The sequence below is a fragment of the Somniosus microcephalus genome, chromosome 8 (genome assembly GCF_052327205.1).
Source record: "Somniosus microcephalus isolate GS21.2 chromosome 8, FLI_Smic_1.0, whole genome shotgun sequence".
Taxonomy (NCBI): Eukaryota; Metazoa; Chordata; class Chondrichthyes; order Squaliformes; family Somniosidae; genus Somniosus; species Somniosus microcephalus.
Genome location: NC_140994.1, coordinates 226695704 through 226720715, shown reverse-complemented (window position 1 = coordinate 226720715; position 25012 = coordinate 226695704). Strand labels below are relative to the sequence as shown.

The 25012-nt window shown below is 42.1% G+C and overlaps 1 protein-coding gene across 2 annotated transcripts; it reads left to right on the top strand.

Moving 5' to 3' along the window:
• Positions 1-932: 932 nt before the first annotated feature.
• zcchc10 (zinc finger, CCHC domain containing 10) lies at positions 933-24332 on the top strand. Of its 2 annotated transcripts, none has more exons than XM_085995765.1 (4): positions 933-1206; positions 13707-13938; positions 15132-15170; positions 20119-20207. In XM_085995765.1, exons 1-4 carry the CDS (start codon positions 1166-1168, stop codon positions 20122-20124), a joined length of 318 nt encoding a protein of 105 aa, XP_085851891.1. In that variant the 5' UTR covers positions 933-1165; the 3' UTR covers positions 20125-20207. The 2 variants fall into 2 exon arrangements, with proteins under 2 accessions (XP_085851891.1, XP_085851890.1); XM_085995764.1 differs by having other exon boundaries at positions 949-1206; positions 13707-13868; positions 20119-24332.
• Positions 24333-25012: the final 680 nt, after the last annotated feature.

Sequence of the window (25012 nt, the reverse complement as noted above, 5' to 3'; positions counted from 1 at the left end):
GGCGCCTCACAACTTGAGCCGTCTCGAGGAAATACCCTCTGTGCCTTTTCATTCCGCACGGAGGTGTTTCCTGTACGGGCTGCTCCTGCACACTTTCCACTTTGTCATCTTCGCCTGCCGTCCGGGCACGCCTTGGCATGCCGTCTTGCCTTCCGGCGGAGGCGGAGGTCCCCAATGGAGGGCTCTCTATGCGGGAGTCCTCCCTTGTTCTATTGGGGACTTGACCTGGAGGGTGTTGCACGGAGCAGTCCCGTGCAATATATTTTTAAGTAGGTTCACGGACTCCCAGGCCGCCTGTTTGTTCTGCGGCCTGGAGGAGTCCGTTTTTCACATTTACACGGAGTGTGAGAGGTTGCAGCCCCTCTTCCATTATTTGAAGGGGCTGCTCCTCGATTTTTGGTTGCACTTCAGTCCCACGCTCTTGATCTACGGTCACCCAGTGCGGAGGGGAGCAGGCAGGTTGGAGGACCTCCTCGTGGGTCTGCTCCTGGGCCTGGCTAAAAAAGCCATCAATTGGTCCAGGCAGCGGGCGGTCGAGGGGGTCGTCCAGCCAGATTGCCTCCCTCTCTTCCGCAGCCATGTTCGCGCCCGGGTGGCCCTGGAGATGGAGCACGCGGTGTCCGCCGGCACGCTCGAGTACTTCCGTGACCGGTGGGCGCCGCGGGGACTGGAGTGCATAATTGATTTGGATAACCAAATTTTAATTTGATTTGTTAACGTTTATTTAAAGTTCTATTAGTTACAGTTTATTTGTTTATTTTTGATTGGTCCTACCAAAAGAGGAACCCATGGATTTATTGCCAGGCGGGGCAATTTTAATTCAACCAATCGGGTTGCTCTGTTGATTAAACTAATCAATTACAAATTAATAAAACTTTAAATCATGCGGTGTTAATAGCATGATACAGAACCGGATGTAAAATATATTACACATATATATACAGACACTTTGGGATTGTTAATTAAATAGAATATTTTTTGACCAAAACAAGTAGATTCATTTAAAATACAGTGTGTACAGTATAGAGGTGAGAACTCACCCCACCCACCAGAAAAACCCACTTAGCAGGTATACATTTGTGAACAATGCTTTCACAGTCCCAGGGTTGGTCGGGCCTTCAGGATTGTTGCTTAGTGACGGCCTGGTGCATTTCGGGAAGCCAAGATGGCGACGCCTATGCACAGATTGATCGCTCGCAGGCAGGCGTGAGTATTCAGGGCACAGGACCGTTTTTAACCGCGATGATTAGTTTACTGTGATAGAAACGGCCGCTGTGATCGCTCTCAAAGATTTGGGTGGGTTACTTAGAAGTTAGACAGCGCCTGGACTTGAGTTGCGTGAGGGGTGAAGCAGGTTCCATCTTCAGCCCAGGCCTCAGTGCTGCGCCAGCCACACACCAAATGTTTCGTACTTGAAATAGAGTGGCTAAGTTCCACTTGTTTACACAAACAGTGAGTGTAATTTATTTCGGGAAGGATTGTTGTCGTGAAGGAGATTTCAGGAGCGAAATTTATAATCACAAAGCGTTGAGACACATTACAAACGCGTTTAAATGTGAATTACTTTTAAGAGTACCCAGCGCCAAAAACTGTCTTAAACCCAAAAAGGCGAGTGTCACTCTGAATGAGAGTTGATAAACCTTTCTGTCCCTGTTTTTTAAAGCTGGTTTCAATTAGTTTGTAACGTATCTTATGTTTATCTTAAAAATAAACCAATGCTCTGTTTTTGACTACCTGCAAACTGGGACTGCCCAGATGGACTGCAATTTTTTTTGGCCTTGTACATTCCTATACATAACTTTTTATAACTGTCTGATCCCTTTGTTCAAATTCCCAGTACTATTCTGTGTACAGATGGTTAGTTGTTAAAACAAATACATTTACTCAGTGATTGGCTATTGATAGATTGTAAGTAATTGTATTAGACTTTTTGTAAAAATCACAACATAATTACAAATGAGGAAAACCATCTTAGTTCATCCATCCATTATTGGCATTGAAGCATGTAATTTCTTCCTCAATGATTCGAGGGTTTTTGCCTCCACAATATCAACCATGTATTGATCACTTTGTGTGAAAAAGAACTTCCTTGTATCAGTGTTAAATTTACCTTCTAATTTGACTTGTGTCCCCTTGTCCTACTCTTGTAATGTAAAGTAATATTCTGATTTACCTTTTCCATACCCTTAACTATCTTGTATACTTCACGAAGATCATCTTTCAGGTGCCTCCTTTCCAGGCTAAAAAGGCCAAGTTTCTCCAGTCATTCCTCTTAACTCAGACCTTTTACACTGGGATTAATCTCGTTGCTCTTCTCTGCATTTGAACGTCTCCCTTCTTTCTCGGGACATTGTGCAGTCTGACCAGCATATTGTATAGTTTGAGTGTCACCTGTGGCTAAGTTGGTAGCACCATCGCCTCTGAGTCAGACGGTTGTCGGCTCAAGTCCCACTCCAGAGACTTGAGCACAAAAATCTAGGCTGACACTCCAATGCAGGACTGAGGGAGTGCTACGCTGTCGGAAGTGCCGTCTTTCGGATGAGACGTTAAACCGAGGCCCCGCCTGTTGTCCTCAGGTGGACATAAAAGATCCTGTGGCACTATTTTGAAGAGGAGCAAAGGAATTATCCTCGGTGTCCTAGCCAATATTTATCTCTGTCAACATCACTAAAACAGATTATCTGGTCATTATCACATTGCTGTTTGTGGGAGCTTGCTGTGTGCAAATTGGCTGCCACGTTTCCTACATTACAACAGTGACTACACTTCAAAAGTACTTCATTGGCTGTAAAGCACTTTGAGGCGTCCTTCGGTGGTCATGAAAGGCGCTATATAAATAAAAGTCTTTTTTTCTTTAGTGTAACCGCCACCTCCTCTGACTTTAATATTTTAGCTATACAGTTCAGCATTCGATTGGCTTTTCTGCTGTTCTGCAATGGTTGGACATGTTGAGTGCTGTGTCTACTAAGATTCTGACATCTCTTTCAATCTTATCCTTAGCTTTTTCAATACTGTTCATGCAGTAGTTTAGAATTGCCTGTTAAATTTCATCAGCCATTTTCCTGCCCATATTTTGTCCAACTTATTCTGTAATTTCTGATTGCTGCCTTTGATTCCATTGCCTCTCATAGTTTGATATCAGCAAATTTGACTAAGTTATTCATGTAAATTAGAAACAATAGTTGTCTCAACACTGGGCCCTGGGGGGTGGGGGTGGGGTGGGGGATCCACTCAGTACTTGCACCTACCCTGACATATCTCTTCAAACAAGTACCTGTTGCTTTCTGATCAATTTCCAAGATTTATCCTGGATTTCCACAGCTTTCAGCTTGATTTTGGGTGGAGCTTTGCGAAATGCCTTTTGAAAACCCATATTATAGGGTTTCCATGGTCCACTTGGAGTTGTCAATTCCTCAGAAATTAAGGAGGTTGGTCAAACAGGATCTTTCCTTTCTAACCTATTATTGTTTACTAGATTTTTTTTTTTTTTTTACAAATAATCCTAGTTTACTCCTGTTAATTGATTCCATTATTTTACACCAAATTCAAGAAAGACTGATGGGTCTTGATGGAATCTGGTGGTTGGAGTACAACAATAACTTGCATCTTTATAGTGTCTGTAATGTAGAAAGGCGACCCAATCGCTTCACCACCATGGGGAAACATTAGATGGCAAGCCAAAGCAGGAGACATTAGATGGGGTCACCAAAGTGGTGGATTTTAAAGACTCTCAAATAAGAGGGGGGGGGGGATAAAGAGAGGATTGCAGTGTAGGGGGCCTTGGTGGCTGAAGGCATATCCACCAGTGGTCGAGCAAAGGGAGGGGGGCGACGCACAAAAGGCTGGAGTCAGAGGAATAAAGTTGGGGGGTGGTTTATAGTACTGGAGAAGGTTACAGAGATGGCAAGGGTAAAGGCCATGGATTGTCTATGCAGAAGGATGAGAACATAAGACATAGGAGCAGGAGTAGGTCATTTGTCCCTTCGAGCCTGCTCTGCCATTCAGTAAGATCATGGCTGATCTGATCTTGGCCTCAACTCCACTTCCCTGTCCGCTCCCCATAACCCTTGACTCCCTTATAGTCATCATAAGACATAAGTCATAAGAAGTAGGAGCAGGAGTAGGCCATACGGCCCCTCGGGCCTGCTCCGCCATTCAATAGGATCATGGCTGATCCGAACTTAGACTCACGTCCACTTCCCTGCCCTCTCCCCGTAACCCCTTATTCCCTTATCAGCTAGGAAACTGTCTATCTCCGTTTTAAATTTATTTAATGTCGCAGCTTCCACAGCTCTCTGAGGTAGCAAATTCCATAGATTTACTACCCTCTGAGTGAAGAAGTTTCTCCTCATCTCAGTTTTGAAAGGGCAGCCCCTTATTCTAAGATTATACCCCCTAGTTCTAGTCTCACCCATCAGTGGAAACATCCTCACCGCATCCACCCGATCAAGCCCCCTCACAATCTCTTATGTTTCAATAAGATCGCCTCTCATTCTTCTGAATTCCAATGAGTAGAGGCCCAACCTACTCAACCTTTCCTCATAAGTCAGCCCCTTCATCTCCGGAATCAACCGAGTGAACCTCCTCTGAACAGCCTCGAGCAAGTATATATTTTCTTAAATATGGAAACCAAAACTACGCAGTATTCCAGGTGTGGCCTCGCCAGTACTCTGTATAACTGCAGCAAGACTTCCCTGCTTTTATACTCCATCCCCCTTGCAATAAAAGCCAAGATTCCATTGACCTTCCTGATTACCTGCTGCACCTGCATACTAACCTTCTGTGTTTCATGCACCAGGACCCCCAGATCCCTTTGTACTGTAGCACTTTGCAGTTTCTCTCCATTTAGATAATAACTTGCTCTTTGATTTTTTCTGCCAAAGTGCATAACCTCACACTTTCCAACATTATATTCCATGTGCCAAATTTTTGCCCACTCACTTAGCCTGTCTATGTCCTTTTGCAGGTTTTTTATGTCCTCCTCACTCACTGCTTTCCCTCCCATTTTTGTATTGTCGACAAACTTGGATACGTTGCACTCGGTCCCTTCCTCCAAATCGTTAATATAGATTGTAAAGAGTTGGGGTCCCAGCACTGACCCCTGAGGAACACCACTAGTTACTGATTGCCAAACTGAGAATGAACCATTTATCCCAACTCTCTGTTTTCTGTTAGATAGCCAATCTTCCACCCATGCCAGTATATTGCCCCCAATCCCGTGACTTTTTTATCTTGTGCAGTAATCTTTTGTGTGACACCTTGTCAAATGCCTTTTGGAAGTCCAAATACAGCACATCCACTGGTTCCCCTTTATCCACCCTGTTTGTTACGTCCTCAAAGAATTCGAGCAAATTTGTCAAACATGACTTCCCCTTCATAAAACCATGCTGACTCTGTCCGATTAAATTATGCTTATCCAAATGTCCTGTTACTGCTTCCTTAATAATGGACTCCAACATTTTACCAACCACAGATGTTAGGCTAACTGGTCTATAGTTTCCAGCCTTTTGTCTGTCTCCCTTTTTAAATAAGGGCGTTACATTAGCAGTTTTCCAATCTGCTGGGACCTTTCCTGAATCCAGGGAGTTTTGGAAAATTACCACCAATGCATCCACAATCCCTACCGCTACTTCTCTCAAGACCCTAGGATGTAAGCCATCAGGCCCAGGGGATTTATCCGCCTTAAGTCCCATTATCTTACCAAGTACCACCTCCTTAGTGATTTTAATTGTGTTTAGCTTTTCCCTATAGCCCCCTGTTTGTCCAGTGTTGGGATATTTTTAGTGTCCTCTACTGTAAAGACTGATACAAAATATTTGTTCAGCATTTTTGCCATCTCCATGTTCCCCACCACTAATTTCCCGGTCTCGTCCTCTAAGGGACCAATATTCACTTTAGCCACCCTTTTTCTTTTTATATAACTGTAGAAACTCTTGCTATCTGTTTTTATATTTTTTGCTAGTTTACTTTCAGAATCTATCTTCCCTTTCTTAATTCATCTTTTAGTTATTCTTTGCTGGCTTTTAAATGCTTCCCAATCTTCTATCCCCCCACTAGATTTGGCTACTTTATATGCCCTTGTTTTCAGTCGGATACTATCCTTTATTACTTTACTTAGCCACGGATGGCTGTCTTTTCTTTTACGCCCCTTTTTCCTCACTGGAATATATTTTTCTTGAAAGTTGTGAAATATCTCCTTGAATGTACACCACTGCTCATGTACCGTCTTACACTTTAATCTATTTTCCCAGTCCACTTTAGTCAACTCTGCTCTCATACCTTCATAGTCTCCTTTTATTTAAGCTTAGTACGCTGGTTTGAGATCCAACTCTCTCACCCTCCAACTGAATTTGGAATTCAACCATGTTATGGTCACTCATTCCAAGGGGATCCTTTACTTGGACATTTTTTATTAATCCTGTCTCGTTACACAGGACCAGATCTAAGATTGTCTGCCCCCTGGTTGGTTCAGTTACACACTGCTCAAGGAACCCGTCCCTAATGCACTCTATGAACTCTTCCTCAAGGCTGCCCTGCCCAATTTGATTTGTCCAGTCAATATGAAAGTTAAAATCCCCCATGATTATAGCAGTTCCCTTATTACAAGCCCCAACTATTTCCTGATTTATACTCCGACCAACAGAGTTGCAACTGTTAGGCCTATAGACTACGCCCACTAGTGACTTTTTCCCCTTATTATTCCTTATCTCCACCCAAACTGTTTCACTATCCTGATCCTTTGACCCAATATCATTTCTCTATTGCAGTGATTCTATCCTTTATTAACATAGCCACCCCATCTCCCTTTCCTTCCTGCCTGTCCTTCCTAATTGTCAAATACCCCTGGGTGTTTAGTTCCCAGTCATGGTCACCTTGCAGCCATGTTTCTGTAATCGCCACCAGATCATACTCGTGTAGTAATTTGTACCGTTAACTCGTCTATTTTGTTACGAATGCTGCGTGCATTCAGATAAAGAACTTTTAAATATGTTTTGTGACAATTTATTCCTGCTTTTACCCCCTTTACTACTCTACCTTTATCTTTATACATTCTGTCCCTTCCTGACACTCTCTGGTTTTTAATTCCCCCACTGCTACCTTGCTCTATTGCCTTCTCCACTGACATTTTTATTTTTCGCTCTTTTGAAACCTCCCCCCCACTAATTAGTTTACAGCCCTAGTTATTCGATTTGCCAGGATTCTAGTCCCAGCACTGGCCAAGTGAAGTCCGTCCCAACGGAACAGCTCTCTCCCGTCCCAGTACTGGTGCCAGTGTCCCAAGAAGCAAAACCCATTTCTCCCACGCCAGTCTTTGAGCCTTTCAAAAATCTGTCTATCTCCACCTTAAATATATTCAATGACCCAGCCTCCACAGCTCTCTGGGGAAGAGAATTCCAAAGATTCACGACCCTCTGAGAGAAGAAATTCCTCCTCATCTCCAATTTAAAAGGGTGCCCCCTTATTCTGAAATTATGCCCCCTAGTTCTAAATTCCCCCACGAGAGGAAACGTCCTCTCTGCATCTACCCTGTCAGGCCCCTTCACAATCTTACATGTTTCATCAAGATCACACCTCATTCTTCTAAACTCCAATGAGTATAGGCTCAACCTTTCTTCATAAGACAACCCCTTCATCTCGTGAACCTTCTCTGAATTGCCTCCAATCCAAGTATATCCTTCCTTAAATCAGGAGACCAAAACTGAACGCAGTACTCCAGGTGTGGTCTCACCAACGCCCTGTACAGTTGTAACAGGACTTCCCTACTTTTATACTCCATTCCCTTTGCAATAAAGGCCAATATTCCATTTGCTTTCCTAGGGCCTAATTACTTGCTGTACCTGCAAGCTAACTTTTTGTGATTCATGTGAAAGGACCCCCAGATCCCTCTGTACCTCAGCATTTTGTAATCTTTCCCCATTTAAATAATTTGCGTTTTTATTTTTCCTACCAAAGTGGATAACCTTGCATTTTCCCACATTAAACTCCATCTGCCAGATTTTTGCCCACTCACTAGCCTATTTATATCCCTGTGGAGATTCTTTGCATCCTCCACACAATTTGCTTTCCCACCTATCTTCGTATCAGCAGCAAATTTGGCTACATTACACTCAGTCCCTTCATCCAAGTCATTAATATAGTTGTAAATAGTTGAGGCCCCGGCACCCCACTAGTTACAGTTTGCCAACCTGAAAATAACTCATTTATCCCGACTCTGTTTTCTGTTAGTTAGCCAATCCTCTATCCATCCTAATATATTACCCCCAACACCGTGAGCTCTTATCTTGTGTAGTAACCTTTTATGTGCCACCTTAGAAACATAGAAACATAGAAGATAGGAGCAGGAGTAGGCCATTTGGCCCCTCGAGCCTGCTCCGCCATTCAATGCGATCATGACTGATCATCCAAATTCAGTACCCGGTCCCTGCTTTCTCCCCATACCCCTTGATCCCTTTAGCCTTGAGAAATATATCCAACTCCTTCTTGAATATATTTAATGAATTTGCCTCTACTTCCTTCTGTGGTAGAGAATTCCACAGGTTCACCACTCTCTTGGTGAAGAAATTCCTCCTCATTTCTGTCCTAAATGGCCTACCCCTTATCCTTAGACTGTGACCCCTGGTTCTGGACTCCCTGACCATCGGGAACATCCTTCCAGCATCTAGTCTGTCTAGTCCTGTTAGAATTTTATAAGTTTCAATGAGATCCCCTCTCATTCTTCTAAACTCCAGCGAGTACAAGCCCAATCGATCCAATCTCTCCTCATACATCATTCCTGCCATCCCAGGTATCAGCCTGGTGAATCTTCGCTGAACTCCTTCCATGGCAAGAACATCCTTCCTCAGATAAGGCGACCAAAACTGCACACAATACTCAAGATGTGGTCTCACCAAGGCCTTGTACAACTGCAGCAAGACATCCTTGTTCCTGTACTCAAACCCTCTCGCTATGAAGGCCAACATACCATTTGCCTTCTTAACCGCCTGCTGCACCTGCATGCTTACCTTCAGCGACTGGTGCACAAGGACACCCAGGTCTCGTTGCACTTCCCCTTCTCCCAATCTATTGCCATTCAGATAATAATCTGATTATCAAATGCCTTCTGAAAATCCAAATACACATCTACTGGTTTCCCTTTATCCACCCTGCTCGTTACGTCCTCAAAGAACTCCAGCAAATTTGTCAAACATGATTTCCCTTTCATAAAACCATGCTGGCTCTGCTTGACTATATTATGGTTTTCTAAATGTCCTGCTACCAATTGACGGGATTGAAGGCCGATAAATCCCCAGGGCCTGATAATCTACATCCTAGGGTACTTAAGGAAGTGGCCCTAGAAATAGTAGATGCATTGCTGGTCATCTTCCAAAATTCTATAGACTCTGGAACAGTTCCCATGGATTGGAGGGTAGCTAATGTTACCCCACTGTTCAAAAAAGGTGGTAGAGAGAAAACGGGGAATTATAGACCGACTGGTAAGCCTGACATCGGTAGTGGGGAAAATGCTAGAGTCCATTCTAAAAGATGTAATAGCAGAGCACTTGGAAAACAGTGACAGGATCGGACAAAGTCAACATGGATTTACAAAAGGTAAATCGTGCTTGACTAATCTACTGGAATTTTTTGAGGATGTAACTGGTAGAATAGATAAGGGAGAACCAGTGGATGTGGTGTATTTGGACTTTCAGAAGGCTTTCGATAAGGTCCCGCATAAGAGATTAGCGTGTAATGTTAAGGCACATGTGATTGGGGGCAAGGTATTGACTTGGATAGAGAACTGGTTGGCAGACAGAAAGCAAAGAGTTGGAATAAACGGGTCTTTTTCCGAGTGGCAGGCAGTGACTAGTGGGGTACCGCAGGGATCGGTCCTAGTACTCCAGCTATTCACAATATATATTAATGATCTAGACAAGGGATTAGATGTAATACCTCCAAGTTTGCGGACGACACAAAGCTGGGTGGGCGTGTGTGCTGTGGGGAGGATGTCGAGAAACTCCAGTATGATTTAGACAGGTTGGGTGATTGGGCAGATACATGGCAGATGCAGTATAATGTGGATAAATGCGAGGTTACCTACCTCTTTGACCAAACTTTTGGTCACTTGCCCTAATTTCTCCTTATGTGGCTTGGTGTCAAATTTTTTGTCTTAACACTCCTGTGAAGTGCCTTGGGACGTTTTACTACGTTAAAGGCACTATATAAATACAAGTTGTTGTTCTACAGACAGTTAAATGTGGAACCAAGGGAAGGCAGTCCCACTAAGTTGAACAACAGAGGCAAAGCAGTGGAGGAAAATGTTGTGGTTGACCATTGAGAGGATGAGAAGGGGAATAATGCATCACTGTCACAGTTGGTCGTGACTTTGATTAGGGCTGTTTCGGTGCTGTAGGAGGTGTAGAAATCTGATTGGAAAGATTCAAGGAGTCACAGGAGAGATGGGCATGTATTTGGGAGGCGACAAAACATTCAAAGACTTTAGAGAAGAAAGGGAGGCTTGATATGGGGCTGCAGTTTCCAAAGACATGGATCAAATGTGATTTAGTGGGAATGGGGTCAAAGGAGCAGGAGTTGGGCCTCATGGATGAGATGAATGAGCTTTACATGATTGATTCATGATTGGTGCAATTAAAATGAAGTATGATCTGAATTTTAATTTAATGAATGGGAGTGTAAATACGTGTTGCAGAGCTTTTTCTTTCATTTGAACTGCATTGCTGACTGCTTAGGTGGAGTCATAACGGCACAGAAGGAGGCCATTCAGCCCATCGAGTCCGCGCCGGCTCTCTGCAGAGCAATCCAGTCACTCCCATTCCCCGCTCTATCCCCGTAGCCCTGCAAGTTTATTTCCCTCAAGTACCTATCCAGTCTCCCCTTGAAAACATTGAGTGTGTCCGCTTCCACCACTTCTGTTGGCAGCGAGTTCCAGGTCCTCGCCACTCGCTGCGTAAAAAAAAGTTTTTCCTCGCATCCCCCTAATCTCTTGCCCAAAACCTTAAATTTCTGTCCCCTAGTCCTGGAGATCACTAACTTTCATAAATTGTATTTGAAACAATGAGTACAGGAAACTTCGCGATATACGGGACCGAGCTGCTGCCGATCTATCAAAACTTCCGGATAGACCAGCGCTAATGTTGAAGGATACGGAGGTTTTCATCTCCGTATCTGACAACAAACACTGCAACAGCTTGTAAACACTCGGCCCGTACCTTGGAAGCGTCTCTGAAGCTGTTGCTAAGCTACAGAGACGCTTTCCAGAGCCTGACTGTTTTTAAAAAATTAAAATTAAAAAAAATAACAAAATACTAACCAAAACGGCGGCTGATTTCTGCAGTTAGATTGAGGTTTCCGCACATACAACCTCCGGATAAACCAAAGTTTCCTGTACTTCAGAAAGGAGTGTGAATTTTGATTAGTCTCTCTTATAGCAAAGTAATTTCAATGGCAAAGTAATCCATATATGATAAATACTGGCAGACTAGGAATCCCCTGGGGCTACAATGCGAGTAAGAGTGAAGCAAAAGTTGAAGTTATTGTTTATTTCTTGCCCATTTTCTCTCTTCGCTCATGAGCCATTTACTTCCTGTAGAGGTATGATTCCACTGGCACACTTTCCCTCCAGTGCCTCGCCAAGGGATTGAACTTGGAACTTTCCTGATCTATATGGCACAGATACTTGGTGGGTAAGCTCACCAAGCCCTAAAATTGTATGAAAGGACGTTCCGCTGACAAACTGTTTCTGCTTATAGACTACAGAAACCATATGCTGTGGTATAAAGTCATCTTTTTTTACAAGTGGGACTTTTTTTTCTCCACCCCCCAAAAAATGTATGTGGATTATTAACCCCCGTGAAACTAACAATTACGGTTGGCCTCTAAATATGTGAAATAGTTAACCTCTCTGATTGGCGCCCCATATGTTTCCATCAAGTAAATTGGAAGCAGCAAATTATATGGGCCAGTATCATGCAGAGCAAGTATAGGGTGTATTAATAGCAATGAGGAGATATAGATTTGTTTTGTAGGTATCTTTTAAAGTGATAATTACTATGTGAGAGAATATTGGGAAAATTCTTGTTTAACATCAGTCTGTTCCTCTACTTCAATACAATTTATTTTGCATATTGCTTTTATTGGGTGGCTGCAAAATGTTCTTGTTAAAGTGAACTTTGATTTACTCCAAGATATTATGGCCCAGAAATTGGGTTTTGGCGCAGCGACGGCTTTAGCGCCGGAAGTTAGTGCCGGAGCTAAGTCGCGCTGGGCGGGCCAAAAATTCACTAGTTCTGCGCCCAAACGGCTGCCGGCGCTGCTGAAAGCTGTTTGCGCCTGAAAACTGGCGCTACGCGCTGAATTGCGGCGCTATTCCGGCGCTGCGGTGCGGCAGGTTCGGGAAGTGCAGGCCTCCTCCTTCCCTTAAGGAGGAGCTGCCTGCACCCGGCCGCGGCCCGCGAAAATCATTGTAAAAATGAGCCCGGCACCTCGGACAAGTGCCGGGCTTGCATCTGTCCCGGAGGGGGAGGGGGGGGGGGGGGGAGAAGTCCGGGGAGGGAGCTGCGGCCAGGCGGCCGGCGGGAAAGCGGCCGGCCGCCGCGGGGCCTTTAATGCGCCGGCGCAAAGTCCAGTAAGGCACCTCTGCCAGAACGTTGCTTGCGGCTGCCACGGGCGAGGCGGCCGCAAGTCAATTTCGGAGTTCGGGCGGGTTACCATGGCAACCGGGACGCTGCGCACACCGATGACGTCATCGGTGCCGGCGCAGCGCTAACGGCCTAACGCCGATTTAGGGACCCACTCAATTTCCAAACTGGCCATAACTCCGGCGCTAGGCCCTCCGAATTTCTAGGCCTATATGTGTTAGTTCTAACTTTTTCATTTTTTAAATTTGTAATGGCAAGGCTACACGGGAATCGTGTGCATTCATTTTAAATGGAGCAAATGTATGTGAAGGATGTGTGAGAGGATTGCAGGTGCTGTATCTGTTACTTTTGCAGTTGTGAACAGACTGTTGGCATCAAGTATCTTTTTGTTGCTCCTACGAAGTATCTGCAGGCAAACAAATGTAATCACAAGCTAAATACAGGAAACTTTGTTATATCCGGCACCGACGGGACCGAGCTGTTGCCGATCTATCAAAACTGCCGGACATACAAAGTTAATGTTGAAGCATACGGAGATTTTCATCTCCGTATCTGACAACAAACACTGTTGCTTAGCAACAGCTTCAAACAGTCGGCCCGTACCTTGGAAGCGTCTCTGTAGCTTAGCAACAGCTTCAGAGAGACTTTCCAGAGCCCGACTGTTGAAAACAAAGCCACGAGAAGAAAAACAACCTAACAGAACGGCTCCTGATTTCTGCCGGTAGATCGAGGTTTCCGGACATACAACCTCCGGATAAACCAAAGTCTCCTGTACTTCAAAAAGTGTTTCACTATCGGGTTTGTTATTCCAGCTGAGTTGGATGATTGGTATCCAACTCTAAAGAGAGATGGGGCTATATTTCAGTATCACTTTGAAATATTTTTATTTCTAAAGGTAAGACTAGCACTTTAAAGTTCAGTTTTAGCGAAGTGTAATTTGTTCAGTTATAGCAAAATGTACAAATGTATTTCCTGAAAGGTCCGTTAAATTAATCAGTTAAACATTGTGTTTGCTGTGCCAGCACTATGACTGTGGTAAGTAACACTTCCTGTATTCTGTTTTCTGTGTTTTAGGGAAGCTAATAAACAACATGTTCGATGTCAAAAATGTTTAGAATATGGCCACTGGACCTACGAGTGCACTGGAAAGCGGAAGTATCTACATAGACCATCACGAACAGTGCAATTAAAGAAGACTTTGAAAGAAAAACAAAATAAACTAGCATTGCCACTAATGTATGTGTGCTTTCATATTAAAACCTGCTTCCTCAATAGCTCAATGGATCAATGCACTGCATTGCATGAGGTACTGAGGCATGTAGACCAGAAAAGTCCCAGTTTGATCCCTAGTTTGTGCTGAGTGAATTGATAGCTTGAGGTGATAGTAGGAGGGAAACTACAATTGACATCTGTGAGCCCAGACTAGGGAGGGGGAAAAATCAACTAAGATTTGCATTTCTGATCTTTATACATCTACCACTACTGGAAACTGTGAATGTGCAAACACCGTGTGAGAACAGCATGAGGTTTGGCTGAGGTTCCTCACAGGCTATTTGTAGGCCTGCATGCACTAGAGGGTTACGGGTTGCTGGAGAACCATACCGCAGTAAGAGTTATTACATTTTGAAGAGTGGGTGGGAGAAAGAAAAAGCTATTGTCTTTTTCTAGAGTCTTGCTAATGTCAATTGATAGCTGGCAGAAATCCAATTTCAACTGGCCACTTTCAATTTTGAGCTTGAGACATGAACCTGTGATCAGGAGCGTGATTGAAATGGGCACTGCTGATTTTTGTAAGGGGTATCAAGTTAAAACTCAGTAAATTAGCTGCTTGATGAAGAACTAGCCAACGTGCTTTGTTTGACTAAGGAGCCTAGAAAAATATATATTGCAAACAAATTTTAAATCGGGGCGGATTAATGCACGGGCCTATGGCACCCATGCCCACTGTCCCAGCCCAATATGGGACCCTCGTCAGGAGGCAGTTTTATTTAAGTGTACTATATTGAGAGATATTAATGCAGTGTGCAAATATTCTATGAGCCTATTTCATCGTGCATTTTACCAGTGTTTGTGTATTAATGGAGGAGCTAGTGGGAAGTGCAGAGGAGCCCCGAATGTTCTTGGTGCCCACGGCCCCAAGAATTCTTAATTCAGCTCTGCTTTAAACGTTATGGTCTCTCTCAGTAAAAGGCCATTTTAAGTTTGTCTGTTTTTACTAGTGCTCAAATAGACTGCATCTTAAAATTGGCTTCTTGCTTTATTGTATGTGGACAGTATGGAAGTAGTTTTCAAAAATGAATGGGGTGGGGAGGGCAATTTGCCAAATTTGTGTAAGTCACCAAATGTTGTCTCAACTTTGGGATGTTAAAGTATCAAATTTGCTTTACCGCTTGCAGTATATAAGATGTCATGATTATGTACATCAGTAGGTAAGATATATAATGTTTAATATTTTTAAAAAATTCAACCAAGAAAATTAATTGTTTTAACTTTCAACAGCGGACAAGGAAATACAGAAATGAAGATAAAGAAGAAAAGGTAACCTTCAGATAACTGAGTTTATTGCATAATTCTTCTTATAACCCGCAGTACAAAAAGTTTCTATTAAGGCTCCAGGCCCACAGAGTACTTTCCCCAGAATATCCCTAATCTGCTCCTCCCCACCCTCCCAATACTTGTGTTTTACCTTCTCCCTTCTCCCTCCCCCTGCCCCCCCCCCCCCCCTCCCCTCCCCAGTACCAGTACTGCTGCCGGTTCTTTTTTCCAACTGCAGTTTCAAAATACCACTGCATACTTTTTTTTAAATTTGCTTATGGGATCTGGGCGTCACTGGCAAGGCCAGCATTTATTGCCCATCCCTTGTTGCCCTTGAGAAGGTGGTGGTGAGCCACCTTCTTGAACAGCTGCAGTCCGTGTGGTGATGGTACTCCCACAGTGCTGTTAGGTAGGGAGTTCCAGGATTTTGACCCAGCGACGGTGAAGGATCGGCGATATACTTCTAAGTCAGGATGGTGTGTGACTTGGAGGGGAACTTGGACGTGGTGGTGTTCCCATGCACCTGCTGCCCTTGTCCTTCTAGGTGGAAGAGATCGCGGGTTTGGGAGGTGCTGCCGAAGAAACCTTGGCGAGTTGCTGCGGTGCATCTTGTAGATGGTACACACTGCAGCCACAGTATGCCGGTGGTGGAGGGAATGAATGTTTAAGGTGGTGGATGGGGTGCCAATCAAACGGGCTGCTTTGTCCTGGATGGTGTCGAGCTTCTTGAGGGTTGTTGGAGCTGCACTCATCCAGGCAAGTGGAGAGTATTCCATCACACTCCTTACTTGTGCCTTGTAGATGGTGGAAAGGCTTTGGGGAGTCAGGAGGTGAGACACTCGCCGCAGAATGCCTAGCCTCTGACCTGCTCTTGGTGCCACAGTATTTATGTGGCTGGTCCAGTTAAGTTTCTGGTTAATGGTGACCCCCAGGATGTTGATGGTGGGGATTCGGCGATGATAATGCCATTGAATGTCAAGGGGCAGTAGTTAGACTCTCGCTTGTTGGAGATAGTCATTGCCTGGCACTTCTGTGGCGCGAATGTTACCTGCCACTTATCAGCCCAAGCCCAAACGTCATCCAGGCCTTGTTGCATCCGGGCATGGACTGCTTCATTATCTGAGGAGTTGTGAATGGTGCTGAACACTGTGCAGTCATCAGCAAACATCCCCATTTCTGACCTTATGATGGAGGGAAGGTCATTGATGAAGCAGTTAAGATGATTGGGCCTGGAACACTGCGCTGAGGAACTCCTGCAGCGATGTCCTGGGGCTGTGATGATTGACCTTCAATCACCAGAACCATCTTCCTTTGTGCTAGGTATGACTCTAGCCAGTGGAGAGTTTTCCACCTGATTCCCAATGACTTCAGTTTTACTAGGGCTCCTTGATGCCACACTCAGTCAAATGCTGCCTTGATGTCAAGGGCAGTCACTCTCACCTCACCTCTGCAATTCATCTCCTTTGTCCATATTTGGACGAAGGCTGTAATGAGGTCGGTAGCGCGGGAATGCTTGTGATACCATAGTGTGCATAGGTTCTCTATCCTCATCCCCCAGTGTTTGCCAAGTGATTGCAATACCAGGTGTGAACTGATTCTTTTTCTTCCTCCACCAATGCCACTTCCTACCTTCTGCTGTTCCAAGTAATTGAATGCCACTGCATACTGATGGAGGGGGAGGAGCCTGGAGCCATGCTGCATTCAGAAGAGTACCAGCGTGCAATTAAAGGCAGGGACAATGGTGCCAACGTGAAATTGTAAGGGAGAAGAACAGTGCCATTGTGAAATGGGAAGTGGGGGGTGGCCGGGGGAGGGAGAAGAGTGTCAGCTTGATAAGTAAGCACAGAACTAGGTTAAATGTCAGGAGGTTTTCCTTTTTGCAGAGAGTCATTGATCTCTGGAACAAATTGCCAGCTTGTGCAGCGAGTGCAAATTTGCCACAAACGTTCAAAAGGGAGCTGGACAAGTTCCAAGCTGAGGCTGAAAGCACTGTGCATTAGGTAGGTGAAATGTTAGGACATCGGAACAGAAATAGGCCATTTAGCCCCTCGAGCCTATTCCGCCATTCAGTGTTCTATGTACATGGACCCCCAAGTCTCTTTGGACCTCCACTGTTCCTAGCTTTTCACCATTTAGAAAGTACTCTGTTCTATCCTTTTTAGCTCCAAAGTGGATGACCTCTTATTTGCCTACATTGAAATCCATTTGCCCCAGTTTTGCCCATTCGCTTAATCTATTAATATCTCTTTGTAATTTTATGCTTCAATCTACACTGCTTAGGATGCCGCCTATCTTTGTGTCATCGGCAAACTTGGATATGTGGTTTTCTATCCCATCATCATGTCGTTAATAAATATAGTGAATAGTTGCGGTCACAACACCGATCCTTGAGAGACACCACTAGTCACATCCTGCCAATTAGGTGTGCCTCATTGTCACTGGTCTCCTGGAACTCATTTTGATTACCTTCGGGGTTCAAAGAGGCATTTCCCTAAATTATTTTTCCCTGAATTGGCTTCTGCCTTTTTTTTTCCTGTTTATTTTGCTTCTCAGGACATTACGTAGCTGCTGTTGGGTGGGAGCACTGGGGGTCATGATGCATAATTGCAACGTGACTGCATGGAACAGGCTCAGTGGACCAGCTAGAATCATAGACTTGTAGAAATTTACGGCACAGAAGGAGGCCAGTCGGCCCATCGTGTCTGTGCCAGCCGAAAGAGCTATTCAGCCGAAAGAGCTATTCAGCCTAATCCCACTTTCCAGCTTTTGGTCCATAGCTCTCTAGGTTACGGCACTTCATGTACATATCCAAGTATTTTTTAAATGTGATGAGGATTTCTGCCTCTACCACCCTTTCAGTCAGTGAGTTCCAGACCCCCACCACACTCTGGGTGAAAAAAGTTATCTTCAACTCCCCTCTAATCTTTCTACTAAACACTTTTTAAATCTATGCCCCCTGGTTATTGACCTCTCTGCTAAGGGAAATAGACCCTTCCTATCTACTCTATCTAGGCCCCTCATAATTTTATACACCTCAGTTAAGTCTCCCCTCAGCCTCCTCTGTTCCAAAGAAAACAACCCCAGCCTATCCAGTCTTTCCTCATAGCTAAAATTTTCCTGTCCTGGCAACGTCCTTGTAAATCTCCTCTGTACCCACTCTAGTGCAAACACAATCACAAAGCTGGTCTTTTTCTGTCTTTCAATTGCATATGTTCGTACTTAATGCCGTCCTGATTCCAGCAAAACTTTGTAATAGCACTACCGGAATTAATCAAAATAGGTGAACAGTACAATAAAACACAGTCTTCACATTTTTGAGTGTTATAACTGAAACAGTAGATGAAGAACCACTAGGCAAACTTTTCTCCTACAAAATAAAGAAAAGAAACTGGGAATCTGAAATAAAAATAGAAAATGCTAGAAATACACAGGCCAGTCAGCATTGTAATGAGAAAAGACAGGTTATGTCATATCCAGGCACAGAGTAAATGTAAATTATCCATGAACAAAATGTCTTTTTATCTTTTAGTTCTGAAACATCATAACCTGTCTTTCTCATTACAAATGCTGACTGACTTGCTGTGTATTTCTAGCATTTTCCATTTTTGCTTATGGGATGAAAAGTGACATTTTTAAATCTATAATGGACTGTGTTGGTTCTTGTCTTGAACACTCAAGTGAAACCTGAAGTAATGCACACCTAATACACCAGCTTTGGAAGTTCAGATAGATAGTAATTATTAGTAGGTATTGCTTGTCACTTGAACTTCAAACAAATAGTCTTTCAGATGGGTTTGACTGCAGTGGATAAAATGTTAATCAAAACTTATATTTCTAAAACAAAGTTCCTCCTGCATCAGTGAAAAACAATGAACTTACATATAACAACATCTTGTCTTTATATAGCACCTTTAACGTAGTAAAATGTCCCAAGGCACTGCACAGGAGTATTTTAAGACAAAACATTTGACACCGATCCACATAAGGATAAATTAGGGCGGGTAGACAAAAGCTTGGTTAAAGAGGTAGGGTTTAAGGAGTGTCTTAAAGGAGGAAGGAGAGGTAGCAAGGCGGACAGGTTTAGGCAGGGAATTCCAGAGTTTGGGGCCTGGGCAGCAGAAGGCACGGCCACCAATGGTTGAGCGATTATAATCAGGGATCATCGAGGAGCGCAGATATCTCTGGGGGTTTGTGGGGCTGAAGGAGATTATAGAGCTAGGAAGGGGCGAGGCCATGGAGGGATTTCAAAACAAGGATGAGAATTTTGAAATCGAGGCATTGCTTAACAGAGCCAATGTAGGTCAGCGAGCACAGGGGTGATGGACGAACGGGACTTGGTGCGAGTTAAGACACGGACAGCCGATTCACCTTTCACAACCATTGACATCACATCTGAGCAGTCGAGTGACTTTATAGATAATGATATGCAAGTCTTAAATTGCTGACACCTGTGTTGAACTTTACAGTCAACAGAATATGCAGTTATCTGTTGAAGCGGTAGAATTTTCCTATACCCAGCAATGTGTAACTAGTGTTATAATTTAAAGTTTGACTTTTAACTATATAAACTCCTGTTCTGAACTCAAAAATTGAAAGAGTTATAATAATTAGGACTTTTTTCTTTTGCAAGTTATTCTTTTCAATTCCTCATATCTCTAGGGTGGAAATCTTGAGTTCTTTTGCGTGCTTCTGCAACAAGGAAAGGACTTTTACCAGCAGTTTATAAAATGTTTTACTTTAGAAAATAAAATTGGAAACATTCTCTAGAAACTACTGGCAAAAAAAATCCTTAAATAAAGCACAGGCGGGTAGACATAAAAAGCATGCTGCCTCTAATACATATACTGTACTATATCCAGTTAGGGGATTTTACATGACAAACAATGGCTATATTGGTTGTACAATAAGAATAAGGAGTTAACTGTCCTCTGTATTCCCTTTTCATTTCAAGGTCTAAGAGCGTTATTAGCAGCAATAGCAGTACTTCTTCCACTGATTCATCTTCAGACAGCGAAACATCATCCAATTCCTCCACATCAGAGAGCAGCAGCAGTGATGATGACAGTTCATCAACTGACAGCTCCTCATCATCTTCAACATCATCATCAAGTGAAACATCTTCCTCTGATTCAGACTCTGACTCTAGTTCCAGTAGTAGTATTAGCAGCTCTGATGAAGAGCCACCAAAAAAGAGGCGAAAATCGTGACAGTACACCCTTTGAGCTGTTGTGGCAATTTCATACCAGTGTCTTTTCAGTTCAAAACAGTAGGTGTCTTTTTATGGTAATTAAAGCAAGAAACTAACAACTCATGCTAGGAATGTGTGTAGACAAACTGGCTCAGATGTGCAGCATATGCCTAATGTTTGTGACCTTCAGATGTGCTTGTCTGCAAATTTCATCTATGGTCCATTTGCTTTAACGTGTATATTTTCCTCCTTTTGCTCTACAGTGCACACTGCCTTTCTATTAGCTGAATTCTAGAAAATGAGCAGGAGAGCATGCAGGCACCAAAGTAGTCAAGGTACCCAGACTATAAGAAATAAAACTCTGGGCTACAGAATAGAACTTTACAGCACAGAAATGAGGCCACTTGGCCCATTGTATCTGTGGCAGCTCTGTAAAAGCCATCCACTTAGTCATATTTCCCTGCCCTTTCAAATTTTTCTTTTTCCGATAGTTATCTATTTCCATTTTAAATGTAGTTATGGATTGTCCTTCCACCACTTTGTTAGCATATTCCATAGCGTAGCAAGCCTGTGCATAAAAAAATAATTTACCTTTTTGTTCTTTTGGTGGTGAACTTAAATTTATGCTCTCTGGTTACTGACTTACTGAGCAGTGGACATAGATTTTTCTGAATTACCTTATCAAAATTATCAAATGTTGAACAGAGCGATTGGATTTCCTCTTAACCTTGGCCTTGAAATTCTTCCTGAAGTAGGGCATCCTGTTCACCAGAAAGATAAGGCAGCACAATTGCTTCACCTTTTATACTACTTGTTAATTACATTCTCTGTGCTATTTTTGTATAATTTCCAAATGAAATCTGTCACCAATTATGATTCTTGTCTCCCTTTTTATGCTTGTTTTGTATGCATCCTTTTGTTTTAAACAGCAAGTACATCAGACTAAATAGAGATGAGGCTGTTTAGTCAACAAATTGCCATGATTTCAAACTTGAATCAGTGCACCTTTGCTTTTCCCATTTATTAATTAGCCATAGAGGTAACAAAGGCACTGGAAATATTTGCAGTTATCCTGAGTGAATCAAGTGCATGTGGCCTGGAAGATTACAAAGGAGAAAAAAATGGAGATAAACTACATTCAAAGAGAAATACTACTTTATTTGCATTTATGAATAAATTATCAATTAAATGTCTCCAGATATACTATATCGAACATCTCCATTTCCCATAAATTGTTCTCGTAACTTTTTTAGAAAAAGCACTTTGTAAAGTTTAATAGTTACACACATGGCCATCACTGAATTTCAGTCCTTCCTTTTTAAATAGAATATTTTTACAAAGATGCTATATTACTGTCTAACTTTTATTGATGTAATTCTGTTGCAATCACACCCAAATAACAGAGATCTATGAATGCAATAATGCCCCTGTTATAATGAAAAGCCCCAATACAGTAAAATATATTTCAAAAATTACTTGAATAAAAAAAAATGTAGATAAAGGAGAATTTGAATGTAGCAACAAGTACCGTGAATTGCCATGATTTTTTTTCACGAATGCATCTGCTGTTTTTAAATGGATGTCTGTGGGCTCTACAAAGGAGCTCTGTAAGTAGGCTTATTTCAAAAACAAACCAAAAATTATAGATTTGGGTTTGATGTGTGGCACTATCTCTCATAACTTGCCACTGTGCCGCAGTTCTTTAATTGTAAACGGTGCACTGTTTGCACATAATCTTATTAATTTTACAGATGATTGGAATTTGCCTTATTAAGCATTTAACATGTGTTTGAGCTTGCTATTAGTCAAGTTAATCCAAGTAAATTGGTTTGTTTTTCTCCTAAACCTCAGATATGAAATGCCAATGCCAAACATTTTAAATTCCAAAAAGTTATTGATTCCTTATTTAAAATTCCAAATATTTCATTTAGGAATCTTATAGAATATTGTACCAGCATTTTTGCACATACCACTTTGTTGTTCATGTTTCCTCCCTTTGTATACTTTCAATGGACTGTGTACTGAATGATGTTTGACCTGCAGCATCATTCAGCACAATAATTCATATGAAGATAATATAAAAACATGATTACAGCTATAAGATATAATGTGTACATTCAAGATTTGAATAACTGAACATAGTGTTTCTTAAAAGCCCCATTCGTTACCATAATCTAAAGTATGATTTTTGGCTCAGGTTTATTTTAATTGAACAAGTGGTTTTGTTTTGTCTTTTTTTTTCTCCTTCTCCCAGGCTAGTGAGTTTCCCCTCCATGCCCTTGTGCTAGGTCTCATTCTTATCCCTTTGCATCATGCCATATTTTTGACCAGATGGAAGTTGTGTAACCTGTCAGACCGCTACCAATGCTGCATGAAACCAACTTGGTTTTATGATTTTACTCTTACTTCCTGTAGGCAAGCTTCCTGTAGTTAGTGGCTGCCTTTAGCAATACTGCTGTGATCAGGAACTCTGTTTGGTGAATCACTGGTACTAACCCACATCTAACCATTCCATGACCATGTATGATTGCCAAATTAACTTTTTAATGTAATGATGCAAATATCATCACATCACATGCACCAAATTTCAGGCACCTGTGTGTGATGTAATGTACCATTGCATATTAGAGCGAATATCTACTTCCAAGTGACCTTTCATTTACTTTTAAATTGATAAAATAACTCCTTGGGCACAATAGTAAAATTGTTTTGTTATAAATTGTAAATCACAAGTTGAAATTTGCTATTTTATACATTAAACCTGTGTGATTCAGTGGCTCTTCTTCCATCCCATTATTGGAAACCAAAAAAATTGTTTTTAAATGCTAGACTATGTATAAAGTGTAATTGCTTAAGATTTATGGAAAGTTGTGTACATATTTTATAGGACTCTTGAAAGGCTCCCAGCTATTGTTCCTTCCCACTTTTAAAGCAGCCCAGTCTCTAGGTATTGCCATCTGCTTTTCTTTTTTCACCAAGCCATATGTACTGCTGCATGCTTCAACAAGTAAGAAGGCATGCTGTCACAAGATTCATCTTTTTTCTCCTTTGTTATTCATGTATGAGAATGCTGTCACCAGCAACAAAGTTATGAATAGGTATGAAATGTCTGTCATTGGTGTAACTTGAACTTTGGCCCCTAATGACATGAAGCACGTGCGCTTAAAAACTCAGCTTGTATGTATAATTGTTATATGGAAATATAGTATTTTTAATTTGCTTTTGTTGATTTGTGAGTTTAAAAAAAAAAAAAAAACTCCTCTCCTCAAGGCACTTTCTCTTGCTGGGGTACAATTCCTCGGGCGCAAGCAGTCGTCTGGAAGCTTGCCACACTTGGCCCTATTCCCCTGTGTGAGCCTAAACGGTGAGTGTTCACCAGTATTTAAACTGGGGAACGGTAGACAGGAGGCATCACAGCTAAGCCTGATTCTGTCCTTGTGCAACATTTCTACCAGGTATTGCTGGATCGTGATCCTTTGTGCTGACCCTAGTACAATCCTGGCTGAGATCACCAACTCAACACAAACAAGCGATTGAACCCGAGACTGTTCTAATTTATCTGGCTTAGTTACACACCACAAAGCCATCAGAGAAGCCCCTGATGTGTGTACTAAAACAGATCTTAAAATGGTTGATCCTTGCTTTAAATTTTGGTGGTATGGGCCCCTTTTATTAAAAAAAAAAGCTGTATATCATGATTCCTTGTATTATCTTTCTATGGAGGGACAGCCTAGTAACAAACTTGTTTAAAGCACTACAGTAAAATCTCATGGAACAGTGTGTGGCTATTTTGTAAGTTTCGCTGTTTAAAGCAAATTTTCATATTTATATATAAACTTTAAAAAGTGTTACCAGTATTTTAGTATGATGTGGGTTAAACATTTCAAAAGCCAATTGTTACTTCTATGTGAGTATTCTTAATTAAAATTTATGCCCTTTTTTCTGTTTATAAATAAAAATAAGATTACAAATAAGAATATTGGTGGCATAACTTCTTAAAACAACATAGAATCATAGAAACTACATTTGGCCTATGCCAGTGCTAGCTCTTCAACTGAAACTCTAATCCACATAAGCCAAAGGGCCTGTTTTGAAACTGTCTTTGTACTAGATGATGCAGAGCTCTTTGCTGTGGATAATATATTTGGTATTCTGAGTTGAAACTTTGCTGAATTTTGTGTGCAAGACCTTTTTTATCTTTTCAATCAACAGCACCTTGGGTTAGAATTTAAACTGATAAATATTCCTTGGCAGACAGAATACAGTTTTTAAAAAAAAAAAAAAAAAAAAAAAAAAAATTGCACCAAAACTTAAAATCTGTAGATTTATGTAGCAGTAACTTTTCAGAATATTTTTGAAATGTATACATTTTGTTGCCATTTCTAATTCAGCCGAAATATATTCAGTCATTCTAACCAATTCAGTTTGATCTTTTTAAAACCTTTTGTGAATATGTTGAACCCCAGTTCTGCAAGTGCATTTTAAACTAATTAGGTGGGACATGGGTAGACCAAAGAGAAAGGAAATCAATGGCAGCAAAAGCAGAAAAATTTTAAAGAAATGTATTGAAGGATGAGCGTAAGTCTTTTTAAATAGCTTGCATTTGTAAAGCATCTTTCCACGTAAAGAAATATCCCAAAGCACTTCTCCAAAAGGC

Excerpts from the sequence above, each read along its gene's own strand:
- zcchc10 (XM_085995764.1), top strand. The coding sequence starts at position 1,166 with ATGGCGACGCCTATGCACAGATTGATCGCTCGCAGGCAGGC. Across the intron at positions 13,869-15,131 it reads AAACTAGCATTGCCACTAAT|CGGACAAGGAAATACAGAAA; the intron begins GTATGTGTGCTT and ends AACTTTCAACAG. Across the intron at positions 15,171-20,118 it reads ATGAAGATAAAGAAGAAAAG|GTCTAAGAGCGTTATTAGCA; the intron begins GTAACCTTCAGA and ends TTTCATTTCAAG.